This window comes from Physella acuta, unplaced genomic scaffold, assembly GCF_028476545.2.
Source record: "Physella acuta isolate Inbredline_101_S28 unplaced genomic scaffold, ASM2847654v3 ptg001640l, whole genome shotgun sequence".
Classification (NCBI taxonomy): Eukaryota; Metazoa; Mollusca; class Gastropoda; family Physidae; genus Physella; species Physella acuta.
In genome coordinates, this window is record NW_026733154.1 from 150,013 (window position 1) to 175,420 (window position 25,408).

General features: G+C 36.3%; 2 protein-coding genes across 2 annotated transcripts; one reads left to right on the forward strand and one right to left on the reverse strand.

Moving 5' to 3' along the window:
• The first annotated feature begins 491 nt into the window (after nucleotides 1–491).
• LOC131929506 (uncharacterized) lies at nucleotides 492–8,009 on the forward strand. Its single transcript, XM_059285756.1, has 8 exons — nucleotides 492–597; nucleotides 2,302–2,392; nucleotides 2,821–2,885; nucleotides 3,334–3,463; nucleotides 4,449–4,505; nucleotides 4,683–4,704; nucleotides 5,375–5,422; nucleotides 7,810–8,009. Exons 2-8 carry the CDS (start codon nucleotides 2,329–2,331, stop codon nucleotides 7,817–7,819), a joined length of 396 nt encoding a protein of 131 aa, XP_059141739.1. The 5' UTR covers nucleotides 492–597; nucleotides 2,302–2,328; the 3' UTR covers nucleotides 7,820–8,009.
• Nucleotides 8,010–14,016: 6,007 nt separating this feature from the next.
• Nucleotides 14,017–21,874, reverse strand: LOC131929487 (histone-lysine N-methyltransferase 2D-like). Its single transcript, XM_059285731.1, has 5 exons — nucleotides 21,854–21,874; nucleotides 19,205–19,346; nucleotides 18,130–18,826; nucleotides 15,940–16,004; nucleotides 14,017–14,111 (listed from the first exon to the last, which is right to left on the reverse strand). Exons 1-5 carry the CDS (start codon nucleotides 21,872–21,874, stop codon nucleotides 14,017–14,019), a joined length of 1,020 nt encoding a protein of 339 aa, XP_059141714.1.
• Nucleotides 21,875–25,408: the final 3,534 nt, after the last annotated feature.

Sequence of the window (25,408 nt, forward strand, 5' to 3'; positions counted from 1 at the left end):
AATTTCAAGGTTATCAACGACTGATAGATCGACAAGTTAGTTAGATATCTTGTATGCGTACATTCTTTAACACACATGGGAGTATGTGAGAAATCAAACATACGCATACTCTCTAAAAGTTAACCCATTAGCGAATGATTTAACACATCCATAATAAACATAAATTAACGGTAGCGAAAGGTAATTTTGATTTGACACCAATATTTTTTTCAATATTTTACTAAAACAAATTTTAAGCATGACTCTTATTGTATTTACTAAGTGTATCGAGAATCGACTAAACAGTTCAATATCTGTGACTTTACAACTCAGTCTAATCGATGAAGACGTACGGTGATCCTAAACTGCATTGTCTATTGATTGCGAAACAAACAATATTGTCCAAGCACGTACTTCTCACATCTTCATTGCTCAACTCGTTTTTGAAATCAAATCTGATTGGTTGGCTAAATACGTCAACAGTTAATCTTGTTTTGATTGGTTGAATTATTGAGAGAGCGAGTTCGATGTTAATAAAGGTACTAAATACCCGGAGATCTTTCAACATTACAGAGTAAACTGGAACAGTCAAATCTTTCTGATTTCTTTGTCTGTTAGGTAAGTAAGTAAGTATATATATATATATATATATATATATATATATATATATATATATATATATATATATATATATATATATAAATATATATATATATATATATATATATATATATATATATATATATATATATATATGTATATATATACATATATATATATATATATATGTATATATATATATGTATATATATATATGTATATATGTATATATATATATATATATATATATATATATATATATATATATATATATATATATATATATATATATATATATATATATAATTTTACAAACGCTTAAGCTAACGAATGATATATTTATAAATATCAGTTAACTTTTGAAAGTAAATCGATAGTGCACACTTATTTGTCCCTATACTCTTGTAGCAACAGATCAATACAACTTTATTGCTATTTTGCCCACGTTTCGTGACTTTTTTGTGACAATTTGTCTAGTGCTAAAGGGTTTGTTATGATTTTTCATCAGTGCACATTACACTTATGTTGTTTCGAGTCTTGATTGCTTTGGAATGTATTTGAAATTTTGAGCTGGCTTTCAAGTTTCATTAAAACAATGTGTGATTTTTATGTAACACAATCCAGTAAGTGATAGGGGTATTTTTTAATAGTCGCATAGAATCACATTTCTATAGAACTATTCATAAAATTTGTATTTATTATGCGTTTTTATTGTATCATTTAATTAAATATTTTAAAATGATGCATTGCTGATTACTTTATATTATTTTACAATACTACTTGAGAAAATATGAGATACATTATACTAAAGTCGATTCATTCGTCTCTTTACAAGGTCAGAATTCGCTAGCTTATTTAGGTGACATCAAAACTATTTCTTAACTGACCAATAATTGCTAGTCCACCTAGCTTTGATTGACCTTCACGGGAGAGTTTCGTCCTGCTTGTACACCTAGCTCTAATGGGCCAATTATATTATCACGGCGTGCTTTTATAAGTTCATCTATATCAGCTTATAGAGAAGGGGGCGGCGTGGTCGAGACGGTAAAGCTCAAGGTTGCTAAACCCTCGGGCAGATGAGGCTCGTTAGCTAAGGACAGCCACTCTTCTAGGAGAGACAACTCCAAAATCAAACAACTGCTGCCTTCTAGTTTGTTCTTGGTTGGACAAAGGCTATGGAAGCAAATCCAAAAAGAAAAGCAGGCTGAAATCGGAGTCAATGGACCAAATGGCGCATAACCAGTTGACAAGTATCCTTAATTGTGTTGGAGGTGGATCCATTCCAACACTAAAAATTAAGAACGAAGAATAAGAAAGAAGAAGCTTATAGAGTTTGACTTGAGATGTTACCCTTCTTTACCTAGCAGATGAGACCTTTTGATTTTATGCAACTTCCCAAGTAGGCTTTAACATAATATCTCAATTAAAACATGTCTCGTTAAAAAATAAAATTAATCTTTCCATGCGTCCAACCTAATATCATAATAAACCGACAATTTTTTTTAAGTCTGTGAATACTTAATAATATCTATTCAATAAATGTTTTATTTCTTTTAATTATGTTTTTTTATCAAATGTACAATTTAATATTTTTAATGGCTCATTTGAGTACCAAACTCAATTGAGCCAATAAAACACTAATTATTAGTTTTTTACCCTTTTTAAAATAAAATAATTTGAAGAAAAAAAAAATGTGCCACAAAAAATTATTTTATTTTTCAGAAGTCCAACCGACAATTTGAACTAGATATGGCTTACAGTTTCAAAATTTTATCTGGCTTTCTGGTGCTACTCGGGGCTACACATGTACACAGTAAGTGGATAATAAAACCTCCATATAAAATATAAAGCGTTATTTAAAACGCGTTCGTAAATTCCTGATTGTAGCTCATACTCATAGTCAATGCACCTTTTTAAAAGGTGATTTAACCAAGCTAGGACGGTTATCGCTGAAAATAATATTTGAGTACTTTCCCTTTGCAAGCACATCCGGATCAATATCGGATGTATAGATTTATTTTTTACATCAATTTACAAACTAATCATTTTCATAAATATAAAACAATACTAAAAGTTTTGAAAAATTAGTTTTAAAACTTTACAGTGGTGCCTAATATTTTCTTCAATTTGTAAATGTACACTAAACGCTACACACTACACACTAAATATTACACACTTGAGTGCTGTGTTGGGAACAAGCCGTGTTAGACATCGAGCTAACTTTATGTTTTGGTTTTACAGGTGCCTGTGTTGTGTACACCAAGGTGTACCAGTTTTCTGGGCCATCAACCATCACGTCAGTTCAGGTACTTCAGCCAACTACACCTGCTATATAAGTATACACGTAGGCCTTACTTCAGCCAATTACACGTGCGATATAGGTATACACGTAGGCCTTACTTCAGCCAATTACACGTGCGATATAGGTATAAACGTAGGCCTTACTTCAGCCAATTACACGTGCTACATAGGTAAACACATAGGCCTATGTGTGAACGTTTAATTAGAAATAGATATAGTTATTGGCATGGGGATGAAGAGGTAGACATAGATATATACACAGACAGAGACAGACCCAGACTCAGGTCCAGACCCAGACCGAGGTCCAGTTCAAGACCCAGACCCAAACCCAGACCCAGGTCCAGACCCAGACCCAGGTCCAGACCCAGACCCAGGTCCAGACCCAGACCCAGACCCAGACCCAGCCCCAGCGGTATACACATACATGTCTGTTGATATTTAGCTATTCCTCAGGCCTGCAAAGACTTCTGTGTCTCCCTAAAATCCTGCATATCGTATATCCGCTACCAAGGAGAATGTGTGGTGGCTCAGGTTGGCGTGGGTGGTGCTACGGAGACAGATGGATCTGGATATGTTGTTTGTGGTGAGCTAAAACACGTTGATCACGCTATGCTTGTGGGACGGTGTGGGCGTAGGATAGAGCGGTTGACTTCTTATCCGAAAATCTGTTTCAGATCCAGATCTCGATTTCGTACGACGTTCCTGAGACCACCCAGCTCTAATGGGTACCTTACTCCCCTTAAAGTACCTATACCTATACCTATACCTATACCCATACCCATACCCATACCCATACCCATACCCATACCCATACCCATACCCATACCCATACCCACACCCACACTCACACTCACACCCACACCCACACCCACACCCACACCCACACCTAATCTATAGCTATAGCTATAGCCACAGCCACAGCCACAGCCACATCTACATCCACATCCACATCCACATTCACATCCACATCCACATCCACATCCACATTCACATCCACATCCACATCCACATCCACATCCACATCCACATCCACATCCACATTCACATCCACATCCACATCCACATCTACATCCACATCCACATCCACAACTATATCTATATCTATATCTATATCTATACCCATACCCATACCCATACCCATATCCATATCCATATCTATATCTATATCTATATCTATATCTATACCTATACCTATACTTATACCTATACCTATACCTATACCTATACCTATACCTATACCTATACCTATACCTATACCTATACCTATACCTATACCTATACCTATACCTATACCTATACCTATACCTATACCTATACCTATACCTATACCTATACCTATACCTATATCTATATCTATATCTATATCTATATCTATATCTATATCTATATCTATATCTATATCTATATCTATATCTATTTCTATTTCTATTTATATTTCTATTTCTATTTCTATTTCTATATGTTTATCTATATGTTTATCTATCTCTCTCTCTCTCTCTCTCTCTCTCTCTATATATATATATATATATATATATATATATATATATATATGTACAATCTAAATCTAGATGAGATTGCTTCAGCCACCACGAATAACAAACCCAGGTCAAAATCTAGATCAAGATGTAAGTAAACATCATAACATCATTCTTTATGTGTGATTGAGTGATTGATAAAATTAATTACTAATGCAAATTGGTGCTAGAACATTATCAGTTTCAAACTTTTGTTCAAGTCAGACAAAGCTATCAATTCTTTGACAAGTGTTATAACAAAGTAACTTTTATTGAATTCGTCCACAGCACGTAGTGGCAGCAAATCCAAGTAAGTGACGTTATTTATTTAACTAATTAAAGTATGTGTGTGTTGCACGTAATTACAAATTCAAATTTGAATACTTTCTCATAATCATACAATTTAAATAATTTAGGATCAAATACGTCACTTTTAGTTTATAATAATAAAGTGCAGTAATGAAGCTTTTGAGATGAATTGAATAATCCTTTAAATTGCATTTATAAATATGTATCTCCACGGGAATGTTTATGATGTTTTCATTTGAATGTTCTTTCTTAAAACAAAACATTGAATGTCAGAAATGTTAAATACATTTCACATTTCTGAAAATGTTCTCAAACTACTAAGGTAAAATATTAGAAATATGATAAAATCTCAAAGCGATCAGATAAAATAAAACTGCTGTCGTGTATGTTACGTGTAGGCATATTTGGGTTTAAGAGATTAATCTAATCCCAGTATTATCTAAGAGATTAATCTAATCCCAGTATTATCTATTATGTACAAATGATTAGTCACAAACTTTTTTCACTTCATCCTTTTACCCAAATGTTTTATTCTAACAATCATCAACTGGTATTCGATAAATGCGATTGATTATATAAAAAAAAGTTTGTTTTCTTATCTTTGTGTGTGTGGAAATATAGAGTTAACTTTTTTGTGATTGAACGATAATCAACAACCTTCTATCCTACAGCTCCCGCGGGGGTCGTCGACGCTTCATGTCTGGGCCGGGCCGTAGAAGGTAGGGGTCAAGGTTTAATTAGTGACAGGAGGTGGTGTCAAAGTTTAATTAGTGAACGCAGGTGGGGGTCAAAGTGTAATAAGTGAACGCAGGTGGGGGTCAAAGTGTAATAAGTGAACGCAGGTGGGGGTCAAAGTGTAATAAGTGAACGCAGGTGGGGGTCAAAGTGTAATTAGTGAACGCAGGTGGGGGTCAAAGTGTAATTAGTGAACGCAGGTGGGGGTCAAAGTGTAATTAGTGAACGCAGGTGGGGGTCAAAGTGTAATTAGTGAACGCAGGTGGGGGTCAAGTTGTGTGTAGTTAACGACGGTTTAATTATATCGTTGACGTACTAGCGACGATTGGCCAAGAAAAACGTAGTGAGACGATTAATAAAAAAAAATTAAATGACCAAATATTATAATACGAGCCGACCCGCGACGTATCATACGCCGCTATTTAGTTTGTTTTATTTTCTACTTATCAGTAATTCATAATTTGTGAATTCGACAATACTAATGCTGCCACTGAATATATTTGCTTTAAAACACTATCAGTGGCTCGTTATGGACGAGAAACCCCCCCCCCCTCCTTTCCCAAACCCCTACCCAACACCTCCCCCCTTGAAAGCAGCCTCCTCTTAGCTACCTCCCCTACGTTTAAAATAGTTTCAAACTAAATTATCTGCCCCTAATAGCCGTCAGTAAACCCAGCTCCACGAATGTGAACATTTAGAGTGAACACAGCTCACCAGACCATGTAGGGGTGGGTGTGATAGGGAGCGCGCTTGCAGCTTGTTTTCTAACGTCTCCCAGAAGAGAATTAGATATATGGATTGCATTGCCCCAAAGGATCGAAATGGGACGGCATGGTTGAATATTATAGCAAACGACTGCTAACCCGAAAGTCTTGAGTTCGAATCCAGGTTCAAGTTCGTCGAATGTCTTTGATTCCAACCAGCTCTGATGGGTACCTAACCCGTTAGGGAAAGTAATGGCGGCTGGGCATAGTGCCGCATGGGCCGTGAGGTTTGAAAGGTACTTGACCTTGTGTTTACTAAAGTATCAAGATTATAATAATAAAATATAATACAATAATACGAAAAAAACTACCATGTACTTCAACAAACCTTTTAAGTAGCATGGCCGTAGCATAATTATAAGAAATAAACCGGGAGTGATCTCCCCTAAACTTTTTCGAATATTCTTATATAACTTGGAATATAGACATGATTTTTTATTACTTAAACTTTTAAAAATAGAATAGAATCTCATAGAAAAAAGAATTGCGCACCAAGAGAACGCCAAAACAAAATGTGCATAATAGTGCGCAATATTATTAGTAATTTATAAATTTACATGCGTTTTTTGAGAAATCGGAAATAGCGTAAATTAGTACTTCCAATCAACGGAAATTACTCAAAATTTGACAGACGGTAGAGAATTAGATCTTTTACTTACATGTGAAATTTCATTTTTCTATCTGAAATATTACTCAAGTTATAGGCTTTTGAAAAATTCAAAGTAGAAAAAGTACCACTTCCGGTTATCGGAAATCGCTCAACAGTTGATCAGGATCTATGATTTTGATAAAATACATATGTATGAAATTTATTTAACCTAGCTGTAACGGTACTCAAGTTATTGTGTTTACACACTGACAGACAGACACACAGACAGACACATAGACATACGGACAAGATTGCAAAATTATGTTTTTCCGTATCAGTGAGGTGTAAAACGTAAAACTTTTTTGCATGATTACAAGACTTTCTCTATACTTCGTATATACGAGAAAGTAAAAAGTGGGTTAAAACTTAAAGTGTTAAAATTGGGTTATTAAAAAAGAGGGACTGGAAAAATAAAAACGATTCAAACGTACCTGCCAATAAAAATGTAAATAACTCACAAGTCCTGCATGCTGGGACGGTGGGGTCGATTGTAGAGCGTTCATCTGCTAGTGCGAAAGTCTCGAGGTCGGATCTTGGTACAGATTTGTGACGTCCCTGAGTCGACGCAGCTCTGATGGGTAGGCTACCTGACTTACGCTAGTAGAGGCTATTAGAGGCGACTAGGCTTCTGCTGACCACAGCATCACTTTATTTGCCGAGGTCAAGAAAAATATAAACTCTACTTCATCTGTCTTGTGGATCGTTAGGTCTGAACTTGACTTGTTTTACTACATACCGTTATTCAACATACACAATTTGTATATAAAATCTTATTTACAAGGAAATTTTTTTACTTTACTCAATATTAATAATTATACGACGCTTAATTATAATGTTACATATTGTTACTTCTATAATTCGTGACGTTCCTTTATCAGAGAAGTTATTAAACCAACAAAAATTATAATGTACATATTTTTACTTCAATAATAGTATTGTTGACCTTCTTTTATCACAGAAATCTTTGAACCAACGAAAACTGGTTTGGAAGCCATCTTTGTGAAGTTTACGTCCATCACGAACAGTCTCATCATATCTTCATGACGCTAGTAAACTTTATAAAAAATCTTATGTGATTTGAGAAATATGCGCTAGAAAATAAATCAGCTCAAGAGGTGTTGTTATGTATTAGTTGGAATAAAGTTATGAGAAACTGTTGATGTTTTTTTTCTAGTTACTTCCGGTAAATTATGTAAATTCGTTTTTTAGTAATATAGAAAAATTATTTTTAACCTAATTATTTGAAAAATAAAAGTTTTATGTTTAAAACGACTTATGAATACTTTTATAATTAACCTCATTTTCACTCATTAATTATTTTAGCTTTTTGTATGTAAAGCATATTTGCTATAAATCGTTTTACTTGCATTTTACATGTATGAATGTTGAATAGACCATTTAAATACAACTTTCACTTAATGTTCACAACAATAATACGATCTTCAGTATAACTTAGTTTTTTAATCCCTCTACAACTACTTAAACATCTTAGCATTACTAAATCATCTCAATATGACTAGTGTTTCCAAATACAAATTTACAAGACAGGAACCTTTACCTTTTATTGAATCGACTCTTAAAAAATAATTAATTGAAAATGGTAGTTTCTATGAAATTTATTTCATTATTACTAATACAAATAAACAGCGTAAGTCGTCTAAAGAAATTAAAAGCAATTACGTGTGCCATGTTAGTTTCGACCCAAGGTCTTCGTCAGCGAACAAGTGTGTGTTTAAATGTAAGAGTAAAGCAAAAACACTGGATACAATAATGGATTTGGATCGATTGTAGGAACCCGTATTGTCTAAAATCCACAATATTGTACAACGTTATACTATAGGCATGAAAAATCTATGTAATCATACTAAATTTTTGAAAAAATCTTTTTAAAAATATGGCAAGCGATAAAATTATACTTACGTTTGTAGAAATTAAAGCCGTTTAGGAACTATCGATTACACTCATTTTTATATTTGTGTATCGAATATAAGCCGTTGTAAAGCCGTTTAGAATTACTTTATCTATTCAAATATTTTTAAAAAACTGTCCTCAATCTCTCTTTGAGGTTAACCGGAATGGCAAGGGAGAGTAAAACAATATAAGTGAGAACAACTGTTTTACATGATAAAAACACTCAATAGTGATCTATGGTGTATACTAGTGTATAGCATAGTTTGCATTTATATTAAATAATATAAAATCCCCAATCACCACAACATCCTGACTCGAACGAAATGGAATTTATATAGAAAACATATACATATACCTGTGTTCGCACCCCCCCCCCCCCGCTCCGGAAACTCTTTAATCCCCCAGAAACACTGACGTGGTCCAGCCCACAAACCCACACCTGAGCCCATACATCCACACCTGGTACTCTATAAGTGGTCCAGCCCACACATCCACACCTGGTCCTCTATACGTGGTCCAGCCCACACATCCACATCTGGTCCTCTATACGTGGTCCAGCCCACAGATCTACACCTGGTACTCTATACGTGGTCCAGCCCACACATCAACACCTGGTACTCTATACGTGGTCCAGCCCACACATCCACACCTGGTCCTCTATACGTGGTCCAGCCCACACATCCACATCTGGTCCTCTATACGTGGTCCAGCCCACAGATCTACACCTGGTACTCTATACGTGGTCCAGCCCACACATCAACACCTGGTACTCTATACGTGGTCCAGCCCACACATCCACACCTGGTCCTCTATACGTGGTCCAGCCCACACATCCACACCTGGTCCTCTATACGTGGTCCAGCCCACACATCAACACCTGGTACTCTATACGTGGTCCAGCCCACACATCCACACCTGGTCCTCTATACGTGGTCCAGCCCACACATCCACACCTGGTCCTCTATACGTGGTCCAGCCCACACATCCACATCTGGTCCTCTATACGTGGTCCAGCCCACACATCAACATCTGGTACTCTATACGTGGTCCAGCCCACACATCCACACCTGGTCCTCTATACGTGGTCCAGCCCACACATCCACACCTGGTACTCTATACGTGGTCCAGCCCACACATCCACATCTGGTCCTCTATACGTGGTCCAGCCCACACATCCACACCTGGTCCTCTATACGTGGTCCAGCCCACACATCCACATCTGGTCCTCTATACGTGGTCCAGCCCACACATCAACACCTGGTACTCTATACGTGGTCCAGCCCACACATCCACACCTGGTCCTCTATACGTGGTCCAGCCCACACATCCACACCTGGTACTCTATACGTGGTCCAGCCCACAAAACCACACCTGGTCCTCTATACTGTAGTACTATCGCACACATCCACACCTGGTACTCTATACGTGGTCCAGCCCACACATCCACACCTGGTACTCTATACGTGGTCCAGCCCACACATCCACACCTGGTACTCTATACGTGGTCCAGCCCACACATCCACACCTGGTACTCTATACGTGGTCCAGCCCACACATCCACACCTGGTCCTCTATACGTGGTCCAGCCCACAAAACCACACCTGGTCCTCTATACTGTAGTACTATCGCACACATCCACACCTGGTACTCTATACGTGGTCCAGCCCACACATCAACACCTGATACTCTATACGTGGTCCAGCCCACACATCCACACCTGGTCCTCTATACGTGGTCCAGCCCACACATCCACACCTGGTACTCTATACGTGGTCCAGCCCACAAAACCACACCTGGTCCTCTATACTGTAGTACTATCGCACACATCCACACCTGGTACTCTATACGTGGTCCAGCCCACACATCCACACCTGGTACTCTATACGTGGTCCAGCCCACACATCCACACCTGGTCCTCTATACGTGGTCCAGCCCACACATCCACACCTGGTACTCTATACGTGGTCCAGCCCACACATCCACACCTGGTCCTCTATACGTGGTCCAGCCCACACATCCACACCTGGTACTCTATACGTGGTCCAGCCCACACATCCACACATGGTACTCTATACGTGGTCCAGCCCACAAAACCACACCTGGTCCTCTATACTGTAGTACTATCGCACACATCCACACCTGGTACTCTATACGTGGTCCAGCCCACACATCCACATCTGGTCCTCTATACGTGGTCCAGCCCACACATCCACATCTGGTCCTCTATACGTGGTCCAGCCCACACATCCACACCTGGTCCTCTATACGTGGTCCAGCCCACACATCCACACCTGGTCCTCTATACGTGGTCCAGCCCACACATCCACACCTGGTACTCTATACTGTACTCTATACTGTAGTACTATCGCACACATCCACACCTGGTCCTCTATACGTGGTCCAGCCCACACATCCACACCTGGTCCTCTATACGTGGTCCAGCCCACACATCCACACCTGGTCCTCTATACTGTACTACTGTCGCACACATCCTAGCACACATCAACTGTCAATCTACACGTAGACACCTCTCATCCCATAACACATAACACACAACAAAGGGCCACAACTGTGTACAAATAAAAAGGTACGAGCCCAGACCCATTTAGGTGTAGAATGAATTAAAAAGGTGACGCGAGTAGTTTACCTAAAACCATATTAGCAGTTAAAAATAAGGTTGTTCAGTCAGCTTTGTGATATATATGTATATATATATATGTATATATATATATATATATATATATATATATATATATATATATATATATATATATATATATATATATATATATATGTATATATATATATATATATATATATATGTATATATATATATATATATATATATATATATATATATATATATATATATATATATATATATATATATATATATATATATATATGTATATATATATATATATATGTATATATATATGTATATGTATATATGTATGTATATATGTATGTATGTATATGTATGTATATATATGTATGTATGCATATATATATATAAATATATATATATATATATATTTATATATATATATATATATATATATATATATATATATATATATATATATATATATATATATATATATATATATATATATATATATGAATTTTACACTTGTAAACTTGTGTGAAAAGTGTGTGTAAAAGCTTTCAACAAAAATTAAATGCTTAATTAATTATGTGACTCATCAAACCATTTCACTCCTTCACACACCAGTGACATGAAAATAAAAACAATGATTCCAATATTTACATGGATTTTTTAATACACTATATAAACTATTCAGCCGAAACTGACAATATATAGGAGTTAATTCCCTTGCATGTTCAAATCTACTTCTATATAAAAGACAAAATTTGTTTTTACTTTGTTGCATACGAAGAAGGCCTATAGAGGAAGTATTGTAATCGTGCATAAATCGAAATCGATGTTTTACACCTCCTTGAGTCGGTAAAACTTGGTTTTACAATTTTGTCCGTATGTCTGTGTGTATGTGTGCCTGTGTCTGTCTGTGAACATAACTTGAGTACCTTTACAGCTTAATAAGTATTATATCTTGTATGTTTGTAGTTCTGCTTCAACTTTGAAGCGATTTCCGGTTACCGGAAGTAAAACTTATTCTGTTTTCGGGTTTTCAAAAGCTTCTTATAACATGTATTGTTACAGATAGATGGACGAAATTTTAAATTTAAGTCAAAGATCTAATTCTTTGCCTTGTGACAAGTTTTGGAAAATTTCCTGTGACCGGAAGTAGAACTTTAAGCTATCTCTGATTTCTAAAAAACCACATAAATGAATTTATAAAGTTTTAATATTCCACACTATTTTCCACACATTGTTGGCTGTTCACTTGGTGCGCAATTCTTTTTTTCTACGAGATTCTATTCTATTTTTAAAAGTTTTGGTTATTAAGAATATGATTAAAAAGTAAGTCTATATCCCTAATTGCCATCCCCGTAGTGTTATATAAGAATATTCGAGAAAGTTCGTGGGAAACTACTCCCTCTTTTTAAAATTCACCAGTGGCCTTGTGTTTTCTCCATTTTTGTTCCTTTTGTCTAATGGTCTCAAATATCCATTTCATTACAATTATAAATTTATATACAAACAGTTGAAGTGCTTTTCAATATTAAAAAATGATATTTTTGTGTTACATAGTTTTTTCATTCATAAGAAGAGATACATTTGCTATTTTAAGCATATTATATATATATATATATATATATATATATATATATATATATATATATATATATATATGTGTGTATATATGTATGTATGTATGTATGTATGTATGTATGTATGTATGTATGTATGTATGTATGTATGTATGTATGTATGTATGTATGTATGTATGTATGTATGTATGTATGTATGTATGTATGTATGTATGTATGTATGTATGTATGTATGTATGTATGTATGTATGTATGTATGTATGTATGTATGTATGTATGTATGTATGTATGTATGTATGTATGTATGTATGTATGTATGTATGTATGTATGTATGTATGTATGTATGTATGTATGTATGTATGTATGTATGTATGTATGTATGTATGTATGTATGTATGTATGTATGTATGTATGTATGTATGTATGTATGTATGTATGTATGTATGTATGTATGTATGTATGTATGTATGTATGTATGTATGTATGTATGTATGTATGTATGTATGTATGTATGTATGTATGTATGTATGTATGTATGTATGTATGTATGTATGTATGTATGTATGTATGTATGTATGTATGTATGTATGTATGTATGTATGTATGTATGTATGTATGTATGTATGTATGTATGTATGTATGTATGTATGTATGTATGTATGTATGTATGTATGTATGTATGTATGTATGTATGTATGTATGTATGTATGTATGTATGTATGTATGTATGTATGTATGTATGTATGTATGTATGTATGTATGTATGTATGTATGTATGTATGTATGTATGTATGTATGTATGTATGTATGTATGTATGTATTTATGTATGTATGTACGTATGTATGTATGTATGTACGTATGTATGTATGTATGTATGTATATATTTTTTTTTTATTATTTATTTATTTATATATATAATAGAAAATTATCAGAATTATTATTTAGAAGAATTTCACTGCGTATATGATTGATATAAAAACTAATAGGGAAATATATGATTATATGTTAAAATATGAATGAATCCGTAAGTGGCGTTTGATGTTTTGGTAGAATGTTCATGGTCTGGAACTGTCCTGTTGATAAGGAGGCATCATTAGCACGTTGATGGTGATAGACGGCTGCTCGCCTGTCATGCTGCTGCCAATCTCACCTGTATAGAGAGAAGTACTTTACAATCTCCAAAGGTAATAACTAATATGCAGGTGTGTTTAAAATATTTGAACATTAAAGTTTAAAAAAAATTAGTTTACACATTTTTTAGCATTATTGAAAACCATATAAGTAAAATTATTATGTCCGAAAATGTACATTTCATCAGTTGGAATTATCACGAAAGTTTTAAGTAAATATATAAGTGTTTTTTTTTAAAGATCGTAATACTCTTAAATACTGTTAGGGTGAACTTAACAGAGGTGTTGCGACCGATTGCTGTGCCGGGAGGTGGCGAACTATCAAGTGCGCCCCCCCTATTAGTATAGTTTCAGTGGCGTAGCGAGGTCGGGTGTAACCCGGTGCGGCACTTAATGTTATAACCCCTCCCCCCTCCCCCAGAGGCGTAGCGACTCTTCCCGGAGACAAACTTTAAATTTTCGACGATTTGCATCCCCTCCTCAAACTTTCGATTTGCAACCCCCTCGAACTTTCGATTTGCACCCCCCTCGAACTTTCGATTTGCACCCCCCCCCCCCCTCAAATTTTTTTCTATATATTTTACTATTTTTTGCCTTGGTGTCACCTCCCTAAATGGTATCACCCAATGCGGCCCGCACCCCCCGCCCCCCTCCCTTGCTACGCCTCTGAATAGTTTTTACATTGGCATTGGCAAAAAAAGGCACCCCTCCCCCAGTTAGGAAAGGCGCTTTTTACCAGTCACTGTCCCTTGTTTTCATGTTGGAGTCACGCAATTGATGTAGAAAGCTGTTAAATAAGCCAGTTTGCCAATAATGGTTTTATGTTGGTGTCACGCAATTGATGTAGAAAGCTGTTAAATTAGCAAGTTTGCCAATAATGGTTTTTATGTTGGTGTCAGGCAATTGATGTAGAAAGCTGTTAAATAAGCCAGTTTGCCAATAATGTTTTTTTTGTTGGTGTCACGCAATTGATGTAGAAAACAGTTATATGAGCCAATTTGCCAAGTCACCGTCTATTTCCTTAACTCTTTGATTGTGTATAACGAGCTTAATTTTTTTACCCAGTTCAGCGTCCCTGAGGTCGGTGCCAGGTGCGGTCGCCCCACCTGCCTCCCCCTAGCTACGCCTCTACAAGTTAAGTACACATTTATTTACCTTGTCAACACAGATGACAATACATACTTTATTTTACTGTGAGAACTATTTGACGTGCTACAATGTAGCATTATTTAAATTATTTAGCAGACGTAAATTTTTAATACAAAGAATACCAAAACTTACTCGTATCTTAATTACTAATTACTGAGTTAGATATTTTGGTTACCGACTTGATCTCGAGTAGGCTTTACACCAGCGTAATTGTTTGCAGTGAAAATATTAAAAACCGATTTACCTTACATAAAATGTAATTTTAACATATCATTAATACTTCATATATGGCACAGGATTGTTAAAAGTATATGTAATTTAAAATTAAAAGAACCTAATACTAAAAGTACTTAAGTCATATTTTTTGTGAAAATAACCAAGCATTGATCGTTATTCCTCTAGTTTAACTTTATCTTATATACAAATAGTAATACTGAAGTATTTAATTAAGTTTCTTTTCCAAACAAACAAATAGTATAAAAACGTTATGTTTTATATGAAATTAAATTTTTGAACTCATTGTTCTCAAAATGTTGTTTTTTGTGACTTAGGTACATTTAGCACTAAGGTATTATTTTGTCTTACACTCTAGCAGCCAAACACAACTTGTGTAGTGGTTAATTTTAAATCAATGATGGTGAATAATTTCTCTAGCAATATTTTTAGAATTAATTCCGCGTAATTTAATTAAAGATTTACCTTCGACCGTCTTCTCTTGGTCGCCAGCTCTCAAACACAGTCCTTTACCGCTCATCAGCAGGTTTCTATGTGCAAATAGTATACTTAAATTAATTTTTTATCCGAGTTGGGGATATAAAACTATGGACTTAATGGTAGCAGTTAATTAAGTGAACTATACTTATGGTGGGTCCTTAACTACCTAGTAATTTCGCTGTGTAAATTGTTTACACATGTAGCTCTTATGCATGTGTAGTTATTTACTCATATAGCCCTTATACCCTATTTAGTTCCTATACCGTGTTACTTTATATCTATAAAACCCTTATAACTGTTTAGTCTATACAGAAATGTAGCCCATTTACCAGTGTAGCCCATTTAAACATGTAGCCCATATAAACATCTAGCCCTATACTGGTGTATCCCCTATACTAGTGTATCCCCTATATTCAATGTAGCCCATATACCAATGTAGCCCTTATACCCATGAAGCCCCTACGCTTATGTAGTCGCTATACCAATGTAGCCCCTACACTCACGTAGCCCCTGTAACCATATAGCCACTATACCCATGTAACCCCTATACTTATGTAGCTCCTATACCCATTTAGCCCGTATACCAACGTTAGCCCATACACCCATGTATCCCCTACGCCCATGTAGCCCCTACGCCCGTAGCCCCTACACCCATGTATCCCCTACGCCCATGTAGCCCCTACGCCCGTAGCCCCTACGCCCATGTAGCCCCTACGCCCATGTAGCCCCTACACCCATGTAGCCCCTACGCCCATGTAGCCCCTACACCCATGTAGCCCCTACGCCCATGTAGCCCCTACGCCCATGTAGCCCCTACACCCATGTAGCCCCTACGCCCATGTAGCCCCTACGCCCATGTAGCCCCTACACCCATGTAGCCCCTACGCCCATGTAGCCCCTACGCCCGTAGCCCCTACGCCCATGTAGCCCCTCCGCCCATGTAGCCCCTACACCCATGTAGCCCCTTTAACCATGTAGCCCCTTTAACCATGTAGCCGCTTCATCCATGTAGCCCCTACGCCCATGTAGCCGCTACGCCCATGTAGCCCCTACGCCCATGTAGCCCCTACGCCCATGTAGCCCCTACACCCATGTAGCCCCTTTAACCATGTAGCCCCTTTAACCATGTAGCCGCTTCATCCATGTAGCCCCTCCGCCCATGTAGCCCCTACACCCATGTAGCCCCTTTAACCATGTAGCCCCTTTAACCATGTAGCCGCTTCATCCATGTAGCCCCTACGCCCATGTAGCCGCTACGCCCATGTAGCCCCTACGCCCATGTAGCCCCTACGCCCGTAGCCCCTACGCCCATGTAGCCCCTACGCCCATGTAGCCCCTACACCCATGTAGCCCCTTTAACCATGTAGCCCCTTTAACCATGTAGCCGCTTCATCCATGTAGCCCCTACGCCCATGTAGCCGCTACGCCCATGTAGCCCCTACGCCCATGTAGCCCCTACACCCATGTAGCCCCTACGCCCATGTAGCCCCTACGCCCGTAGCCCCTACACCCATGTAGCCCCTTTAACCATGTAGCCCCTTTAACCATGTAGCCGCTTCATCCATGTAGCCTCTACGCCCATGTAGCCGCTACGCCCATGTAGCCCCTACGCCCAAGTAGCCCCTGTAACCATGTAGCCCCTATGCCTATACCCATGTAGTCCGTATAGCCTTGTAGCCCCTTCACTCGTGTTACCCTTTCATACATGTAGCCTACACCGTCCACAAACACACAATACAAAGTACTCCTTCAATCAAAATACGTTTTTTGAACAGGGATTCAGGATTGTAGCAAATAAATTATTTATATGTCAATCCCCGTTTGCCTTACTCAGTAATACACTACAGTAATACACTACAGTAATACACTACAGTAATACACTACAGTAATACACTACAGTAATACACTACGGTAATACACTATACATAAAATGCCGCTTATCTTTATTATCTTCATTAAATCCTAAATACGTAGGATCAAACATTAAATCATTGAAATGCTTAAAAATTTGCAGTTTAGCAGATGAGGTAAAATAAATCATGTCTTTCCGTCAGAAACCTTATACTAAACTAAATATTACGGCAATTGAAACGTGGCCTACATTATTGAAGTGTTACTAATGTCCTGTAAATATACTATGCTCAACATAATAATTACCGATTTGTGTCAACTTACAGAAGGGGAATTTTTCGCTTTGGCTGTTTGTCAGTGGTACTTTTTAGAGACTTTTCTGGATGTTGTTGGCGGTAAACTGTAGGATCTACCTCTATATATTCCCCTGAAGGTTGCTGCTTGTAAATTTTGTCAGTTATAGGAGGTGTAAGAAAAGGTTCTTTCTCTGGGAGTGCAGGTGTAGGTTCTTTCTCTGGGAGTGCAGGTGTAGGTTCTTTCTCTGGGAGTGTAGTTGAACGTTCTTTCTCTGGGAGTGTAGTTGAACGTTCTTTCTCTGGGAGTGTAGTTATTGGTTCTTTCTCTGGGAGTGTAGTTGAACGTTCTTTCTCTGGGAGTGTAGTTGAAGGTTCTTTCTCTGGGAGTGTAGTTATTGGTTCTTTCTCTGGGAGTGTAGTTGAACGTTCTTTCTCTGGGAGTGTAGTTGAACGTTCTTTCTCTGGGAGTGTAGTTGAACGTTCTTTCTCTGGGAGTGTAGTTGAAGGTTCTTTCTCTGGGTGTGTAGTTGAAGGTTCTTTCTCTGGGAGTGCCGTTGAAGGTTCTTTCTCTGTGAGTGCACATGAAGGTTCTTTCTCTGGGGTTAACCCTAAGTGTCTTGGCTCTGTGGATGTTACTGTAGGTTCTAGCTCTGGAGTTGTATTTGAAGGTACTGGCTCAGTGGTTGAGTGAGACAAAGGGACAGCAGTGGAAAGGTCACATGTAACTGAAAACATATTTTGGTTCTATTATCTTAATGTAGTTTCTCGAGAGCTTTTTTTTCTTCTGGGTGCTAGTCATACTGGCAAATATTGTGCATAAAAACGCTTTCATATAAAGCTTTTGTGTAATAATGTGCTAATAAGGAAACTATAAATTATTTTCTTTAAATATATATTAATACAATACAAATTAATACAATTTAAATATATTTAGAGAAAAGCGTGGGTCACTATTATTTTTGGAAACCTTTACTAACATTTATGAAGAGAAAGGAATCGGTCTGTTAGAAGTGATCGAAATCTCGCTTGTCAGTTTCGATCTGATACGAAGCACGACAAACAGAGAAAGCAAGTTAAATAAACGCGTGTAATAAAAGGCTTACATCTCTTAAAGAGAGTGTATGGTCTACGAGGATAGAACAGAACGTCTGGCACAGCATCTTTTCCAACGAGTTGAATACATTCACCAATGGCATAGGTGTACTTTATACACTGTGGGTTCTCTCTACAAGACTCGAAACAATGCTGTAGAGAACATCATGAAAAATACATTAGAAATCCTGACACGAAAATGGCAATGATAGGTAGATTTTGCTCTCCAACGCTTTTAATAATAAAATACTTAAAAAAAACTTTTCAAAAAACCACGTTTTTCTTGTGGACTAAAAAGTAGAAAATAACTATTTACATACATTTGATGACAAAAAACGTGGGTACGTTCACCATCAAATTTCCCGACCCATCTGCCCGACCCACGTTTTTTGTCATCAAATGTATGTAAATAGTTATTTTCTACTTTTTAGTCCACAAGAAAAACGTGGTTTTTTTAAAAGTTTTTTTTAAGTATTTTATTTTCTCCTTTTTAGTCCGTTGCTACACATGAAAAACGTGGTTTTTAAAAAGTTTTTTATATAGTTTATTTTCTACTTTATCTAATCACTTGATTAAGTATGACTTGACTAAGTGTTTTTAAATACACGGACTAAAAAAATCTTGAGCGACCGATACGCTTTAAACAGAGAAAGTGTGTAATTTACGTTGCTGGCGTGGAGATCTACTCACGAATCACGTGATCAAATCTCCCATAAACAAACAAATAAACGCGAAGCTGAGTTAAGGAAAAACGTGTTTATGTGTATTTTAGCATGCCCAGCGTACCAACCGTGTCACCGTTAACAATGTGTTACCGTGTCCGTTCTCCTTTTTAGTCCGTTGGTACACATAAAAAACGTGGTTTTTTTTAAAGTTTTTTTTAAGTATTTTATTTTCTCCTTTTTAGTCCGTTGCTACACATGAAAAACGTGGTTTTTAAAAAAGTGTTTATAAATACACGGACTAAAAATCTTGAGCGACCAGGATTCGAACCTGGGTTGTCGCGGCCACAACGCGAAGTACTAACCACTATACGATCACGGCCAGCGCGCTTACATCGATTGGGGCCGAAGTAACTGTGTCAATAGGCCTCAAGTCTTGTCGGTATCTTTAGAAATCATGTCCTCAATTTTATGGTCCTTGGGGCGTAATTAAATTAAGCTAATTACGGTCACTAATTGCTAGTTTTTATGATTGCATCTGAAATTGTTAGGCAAAAGTAGCATGCATGCCAAATTTCAGGTCTCTAGAGCAATCAGAAGTGGGCTAATTTTCGATGTCAATTTTAACAACAAACAAACAAACAAACGCGAAGCTGAGTTAAGAAAAACGTGTTAATAAAATACTTTAAAAAAAAACTTTTTAAAAAACCACGTTTTTCTTGTGGACTAAAAAGTAGAAAATAACTATTTACATACATTTGATGACAAAAAACGTGGGTACGTTCACCATCAAATTTCCCGACCCATCTGCCCGACCCACGTTTTTTGTCATCAAATGTATGTAAATAGTTATTTTCTACTTTTTAGTCCACAAGAAAAACGTGGTTTTTTAAAAAGTTTTTTTTAAGTATTTTATTTTCTCCTTTTTAGTCCGTTGCTACACATGAAAAACGTGGTTTTTGAAAAGTTTTTTATATAGTTTATTTTCTACTTTATCTAATCACTTGATTAAGTATGACTTGACTAAGTGTTTTTCAATACACGGACTAAAAAAATCTTGAGCGACCGATACGCTTTAAACAGAGAAAGTGTGTAATTTACGTTGCTGGCGTGGAGATCTACTCACGAATCACGTGATCAAATCTCCCATAAACAAACAAATAAACGCGAAGCTGAGTTAAGGAAAAACGTGTTTATGTGTATTTTAGCATGCCCAGCGTACCAACCGTGTCACCGTTAACAATGTGTTACCGTGTCCGTTCTCCTTTTTAGTCCGTTGGTACACATAAAAAACGTGTTTTTTTTTAAAGTTTTTTTTAAGTATTTTATTTTCTCCTTTTTAGTCCGTTGCTACACATGAAAAACGTGGTTTTTAAAAAAGTGTTTATAAATACACGGACTAAAAATCTTGAGCGACCAGGATTCGAACCTGGGTTGTCGCGGCCACAACGCGAAGTACTAACCACTATACGATCACGGCCAGCGCGCTTACATCGATTGGGGCCGAAGTAACTGTGTCAATAGGCCTCAAGTCTTGTCGGTATCTTTAGAAATCATGTCCTCAATTTTATGGTCCTTGGGGCGTAATTAAATTAAGCTAATTACGGTCACTAATTGCTAGTTTTTATGATTGCATCTGAAATTGTTAGGCGAAAGTAGCATGCATGCCAAATTTCAGGTCTCTAGAGCAATCAGAAGTGGGCTGATTTTCGATGTCAATTTTAACAACAAACAAACAAACAAACGCGAAGCTGAGTTAAGAAAAACGTGTTAAAAACGTGTTAAAAACGTGTTAAAATTGTATTAGCTTTGTATACGTTAAATTATGTTGAAATTATTTTAATTCACTTATTTAGGGGAGCGGGACTTCTTGTTGATAATAAGTTTAGATGTTCTTGTAATAATTAGCTTAAACAATATCTGATTTTCTTAATGTTCTAATTGAAACAAAAACTTAATCTAAAGATTTTTAATTAAGATAATTTTATTGAAATTTACCTTTTGACTGATTGTGGCCATGCCGCTTGCTGAAATCTCTCCAGCGTAAACATAACATTGAGCTGGAAGAAAATATGTGTACGTTACTAAATATAATGTATCTTGATATAGATTTCAGAACATATACAAATACAATACACGGAGTGGGACGGAGTGGCCTAGCGGTAGAGAGCTAGACTGCTGAATCTCATGTTCGAATCCGGGTACCTCTGATGGGTACCTAACAATCGCTAGGGAAAGTAAAGGCGGCTGGGATTGTAAGGTCTAATAATGATTCTTTACTTTACTTTATATTTGAAGGTTCAACCGATATTAATTAATATTAATTAATTCTCTCAGCCCTCACCCTCTCACATTCTCGAATAACCAGAATTTGAAACTTGGCAGCCTTCCTAACGATGAGCATGAGAATAACAATTGAAGACCAAACAGAATAAACCACAGATGTCCAACAATGGTGTTCAATGATAACATACACAATAGTAGTTTATTTATATTGAATTAATCAACCATTTCCAAGCCTATTATAAAATCATCATACTTAAAATGAACAGAAATAGTCGATAAGTTGTCGATGTGTTTAAAATTCACTCATTTTCGTTCTGTAACTTAAAATTTAGTAAATTTGAGAAATAATAAGTGTATAAGGTTGCAGCTTGCCCTACAATACAAATAGTATAATATTGTAAGCGTTGGATGGAGAGAAATATGCGTAACAGGAAATCTGAACAAACGGAAAACTGCACACAAAAAAAGTGCGAAATGTTTTTATTGTTTTCTTAAATAAAGCATTTATAGAATTACCACATGTCCATTCCGCGAAATATGACGAAATTAAAGTCTATAAGTATAATTAGATTGTATTTGCGATTTTTTCGGTTTGTGCAGTTTTTACAAGCTTTTATTTAACTCACTTCCTCGTCAGTCTGTCGTCAGTCGTCAGTCTAGATCGAAACGCAGGAGTGAAAATTCGGACAGTTCTACTTGACCGATACGATTCACAGTTGGCACGTGGGTCAAGACATGAAGACAATGCAATCTGAAACTAAACTTGACATAATTGGATGCCTAATTAATTTTTTATGAATTAATTAAAATTTGGACCGAATTACTAGGCATGTCTATTCAGCCACACCACACGCGTCCTCACGTTCAATAGCTGCGCCATCAGGTTCAATAGCTGCGCCATCACGTTCAGTAGGCACGCAATGGTTTTTAGTCATGTAACATTATTGTAAATAAAGCATGTAAAGTACTGAAAAAAAATTCATAAAAAAACGTTTTAATAACAAGCTTTTATGTAATGATGCACTAAAAAGTAGAAAATAAATTATACACTACTATTTAAATTACTATAAAGAAAAGCGTGGGTCTCTTCTCAAATATTAGTAAAGGTATCCAATAGGTACTAAAGTGACCCACGCTTTTCTTTATAGTAATTTAAATAGTAGTGTATAATTTATTTTCTACTTTTTAGTGCATCATTACATAAAAGCTTGTTATTAAAACGTTTTTTTATGAATTTTTTTACAAGCTTTTATTTAACTTGCTTCCTCTGTCGTCAGTCGTCAGTCTAGACCGAAACGCAGGAGTGAAAATTCGGAAACTTCTACTTGACCGATACGATTCACATTTGGCACGTGGGTCAAGACATGAAGACAATGCAATCTGAAACTAAATTTGACTTAATTGGATGCCTAATTAATTTTTTAAGAATTAATTAAAATTTGGACCGAATTAGTAGGCATGTCTATCCAACCACACCACACGCGTCATCACGTTCCATAGCTGCGCCATCAGGTTGAATAGCTGCGCCATCACGTTCAATAGACGCGCAATGGTTTTTAGTCATGTAACACTATCTATATATATAATTCTCTTCTTCGAGCCGCTAGCAAACAAGCTGCAAACGCGCCTAGAAAACAAGCTGTAAACGCGCTTCCTACCTCCCCACCCCTACATGGTTTTAGTGAGCTGTGTTCACTCTAAATGTTTACAAGCAGAGCCAACGATTTTAAACGTAGGGGGGGGAGGGGGGAAGGAAGGGGGGGGGGTTATGGTCCTTAACGAGCTACTTATAGTGTTTTAAAGAAATATTTTCAGTGGCAGCGTTGGTGCTGTCGAATTCACAAATTATGAATTACTGAAAAGTAGAAAAAACAACAACTAAATAGCGGCGTATGTTATGCCGCGGGCCGGCTCGTTGTAAATAAAACATGTAAAGTACTGAAAAAAATTCATAAAAAAACGTTTTAATAACAAGCTTTTATGTACTAATGCATTAAAAAGTAGAAAATAAATTATAGACTACTATTTAAATAACTATAAAGAAAAGCGTGGGTCTCTTCTCAAATATTAGTAAAGGTATAAAATAGGTACTAAAGTACTAAAGTGACCCACGCTTTTCTTTATAGTAATTTAAATAGTAGTGTATAATTTATTTTCTACTTTTTAGTGCATCATTACATAAACGCTTGTTACTAAAACGTTTTTTATGAAAAAAAAATTCTGTTTGTGCATTTTTCTGGGCCTCAAGGGCTTTAGTTACTTACGCGCATCAGAAGGGCACAGGACGTACCCTTCTGTCGGTGGGTCTGAGGCTTTATCAATCATATCCCCGCCGTACCTAATATAACACGTGTCATCAAATTGATAAGAAATGCAGGTAGGGCTTTCTTTACACGATACAAAGCAGCTCTAGAGATTGGTACAGCAAAAAAAAATAATTTTACATTTGAATTAAAACGGCAAGTCAGTTGAATGTCCCTGAGTCCACCCAGTTCTGATGGGTACCAGGAGAATGTTTCTGAGTTAACCAAGCTATAATGGGTACCTTACTCGCGTTAGGGAAAACGAAGGGGGTTGGGCATAGTGCTGACTACACTATCCTTTAATATGAATCAGATGAACTCTACTTCATTTGCCTCCCGTGCCTTGGTCACGAACGAATAAGACAAAGAGATGAAGTTCACATAAAATAAATTATACTAAGATCTCTAAAATAATGAGATGAAGTTCACATAAAATAAATTATACTAAGATCTCTAAAATAATGAGATGAAGTTCACATAAAATAAATTGTACTAAGATCTCTAAAATAATGAGATGAAGTTCACATAAAATAAATTGTACTAAGATCTCTAAAATAATGAGATGAAGTTCACATAAAATAAATTGTACTAAGATCTCTAAAATAATGAGATGAAGTTCACATAAAATATATTTGTACTAAGATCTCTAAGATAATGAGATAAATTCACATAAAATAAATTGTACTAAGATCTCTAAGATAATGAGATGAAGTTCACATCAAATAAATTGTACTAAGATCTCAAGTACGAAATAGCTTGATTTATGCCTATGACACTGTGCGATAAATCATTGGCCTTCCAATTAGTTTATCCAGTCTTGGAAGTAGATAAATTAATTAGATTTAAACCAATAATGAGTATTGTATTAATGAGATGTGACGTTATTTTGTAGTAATATTTAACAGTCCTGTTGCTAATTCAATTAATAATATTTTTTATAAATTACTAAATTGATTTTTAAAGT

Excerpts from the sequence above, each read along its gene's own strand:
- LOC131929506 (XM_059285756.1), top strand. The coding sequence starts at position 2,329 with ATGGCTTACAGTTTCAAAATTTTATCTGGCTTTCTGGTGCTACTCGGG. Across the intron at positions 2,886-3,333 it reads CAACCATCACGTCAGTTCAG|GCCTGCAAAGACTTCTGTGT; the intron begins GTACTTCAGCCA and ends GCTATTCCTCAG. Across the intron at positions 4,705-5,374 it reads CGTAGTGGCAGCAAATCCAA|CTCCCGCGGGGGTCGTCGAC; the intron begins GTAAGTGACGTT and ends TCTATCCTACAG.
- LOC131929487 (XM_059285731.1), bottom strand. The coding sequence starts at position 21,874 with ATGGCCACAATCAGTCAAAAG. Across the intron at positions 18,827-19,204 it reads ATACACTCTCTTTAAGAGAT|TTACATGTGACCTTTCCACT; the intron begins GTAAGCCTTTTA and ends ATATGTTTTCAG. Across the intron at positions 16,005-18,129 it reads AAGCGAAAAATTCCCCTTCT|AAACCTGCTGATGAGCGGTA; the intron begins GTAAGTTGACAC and ends ATTTGCACATAG.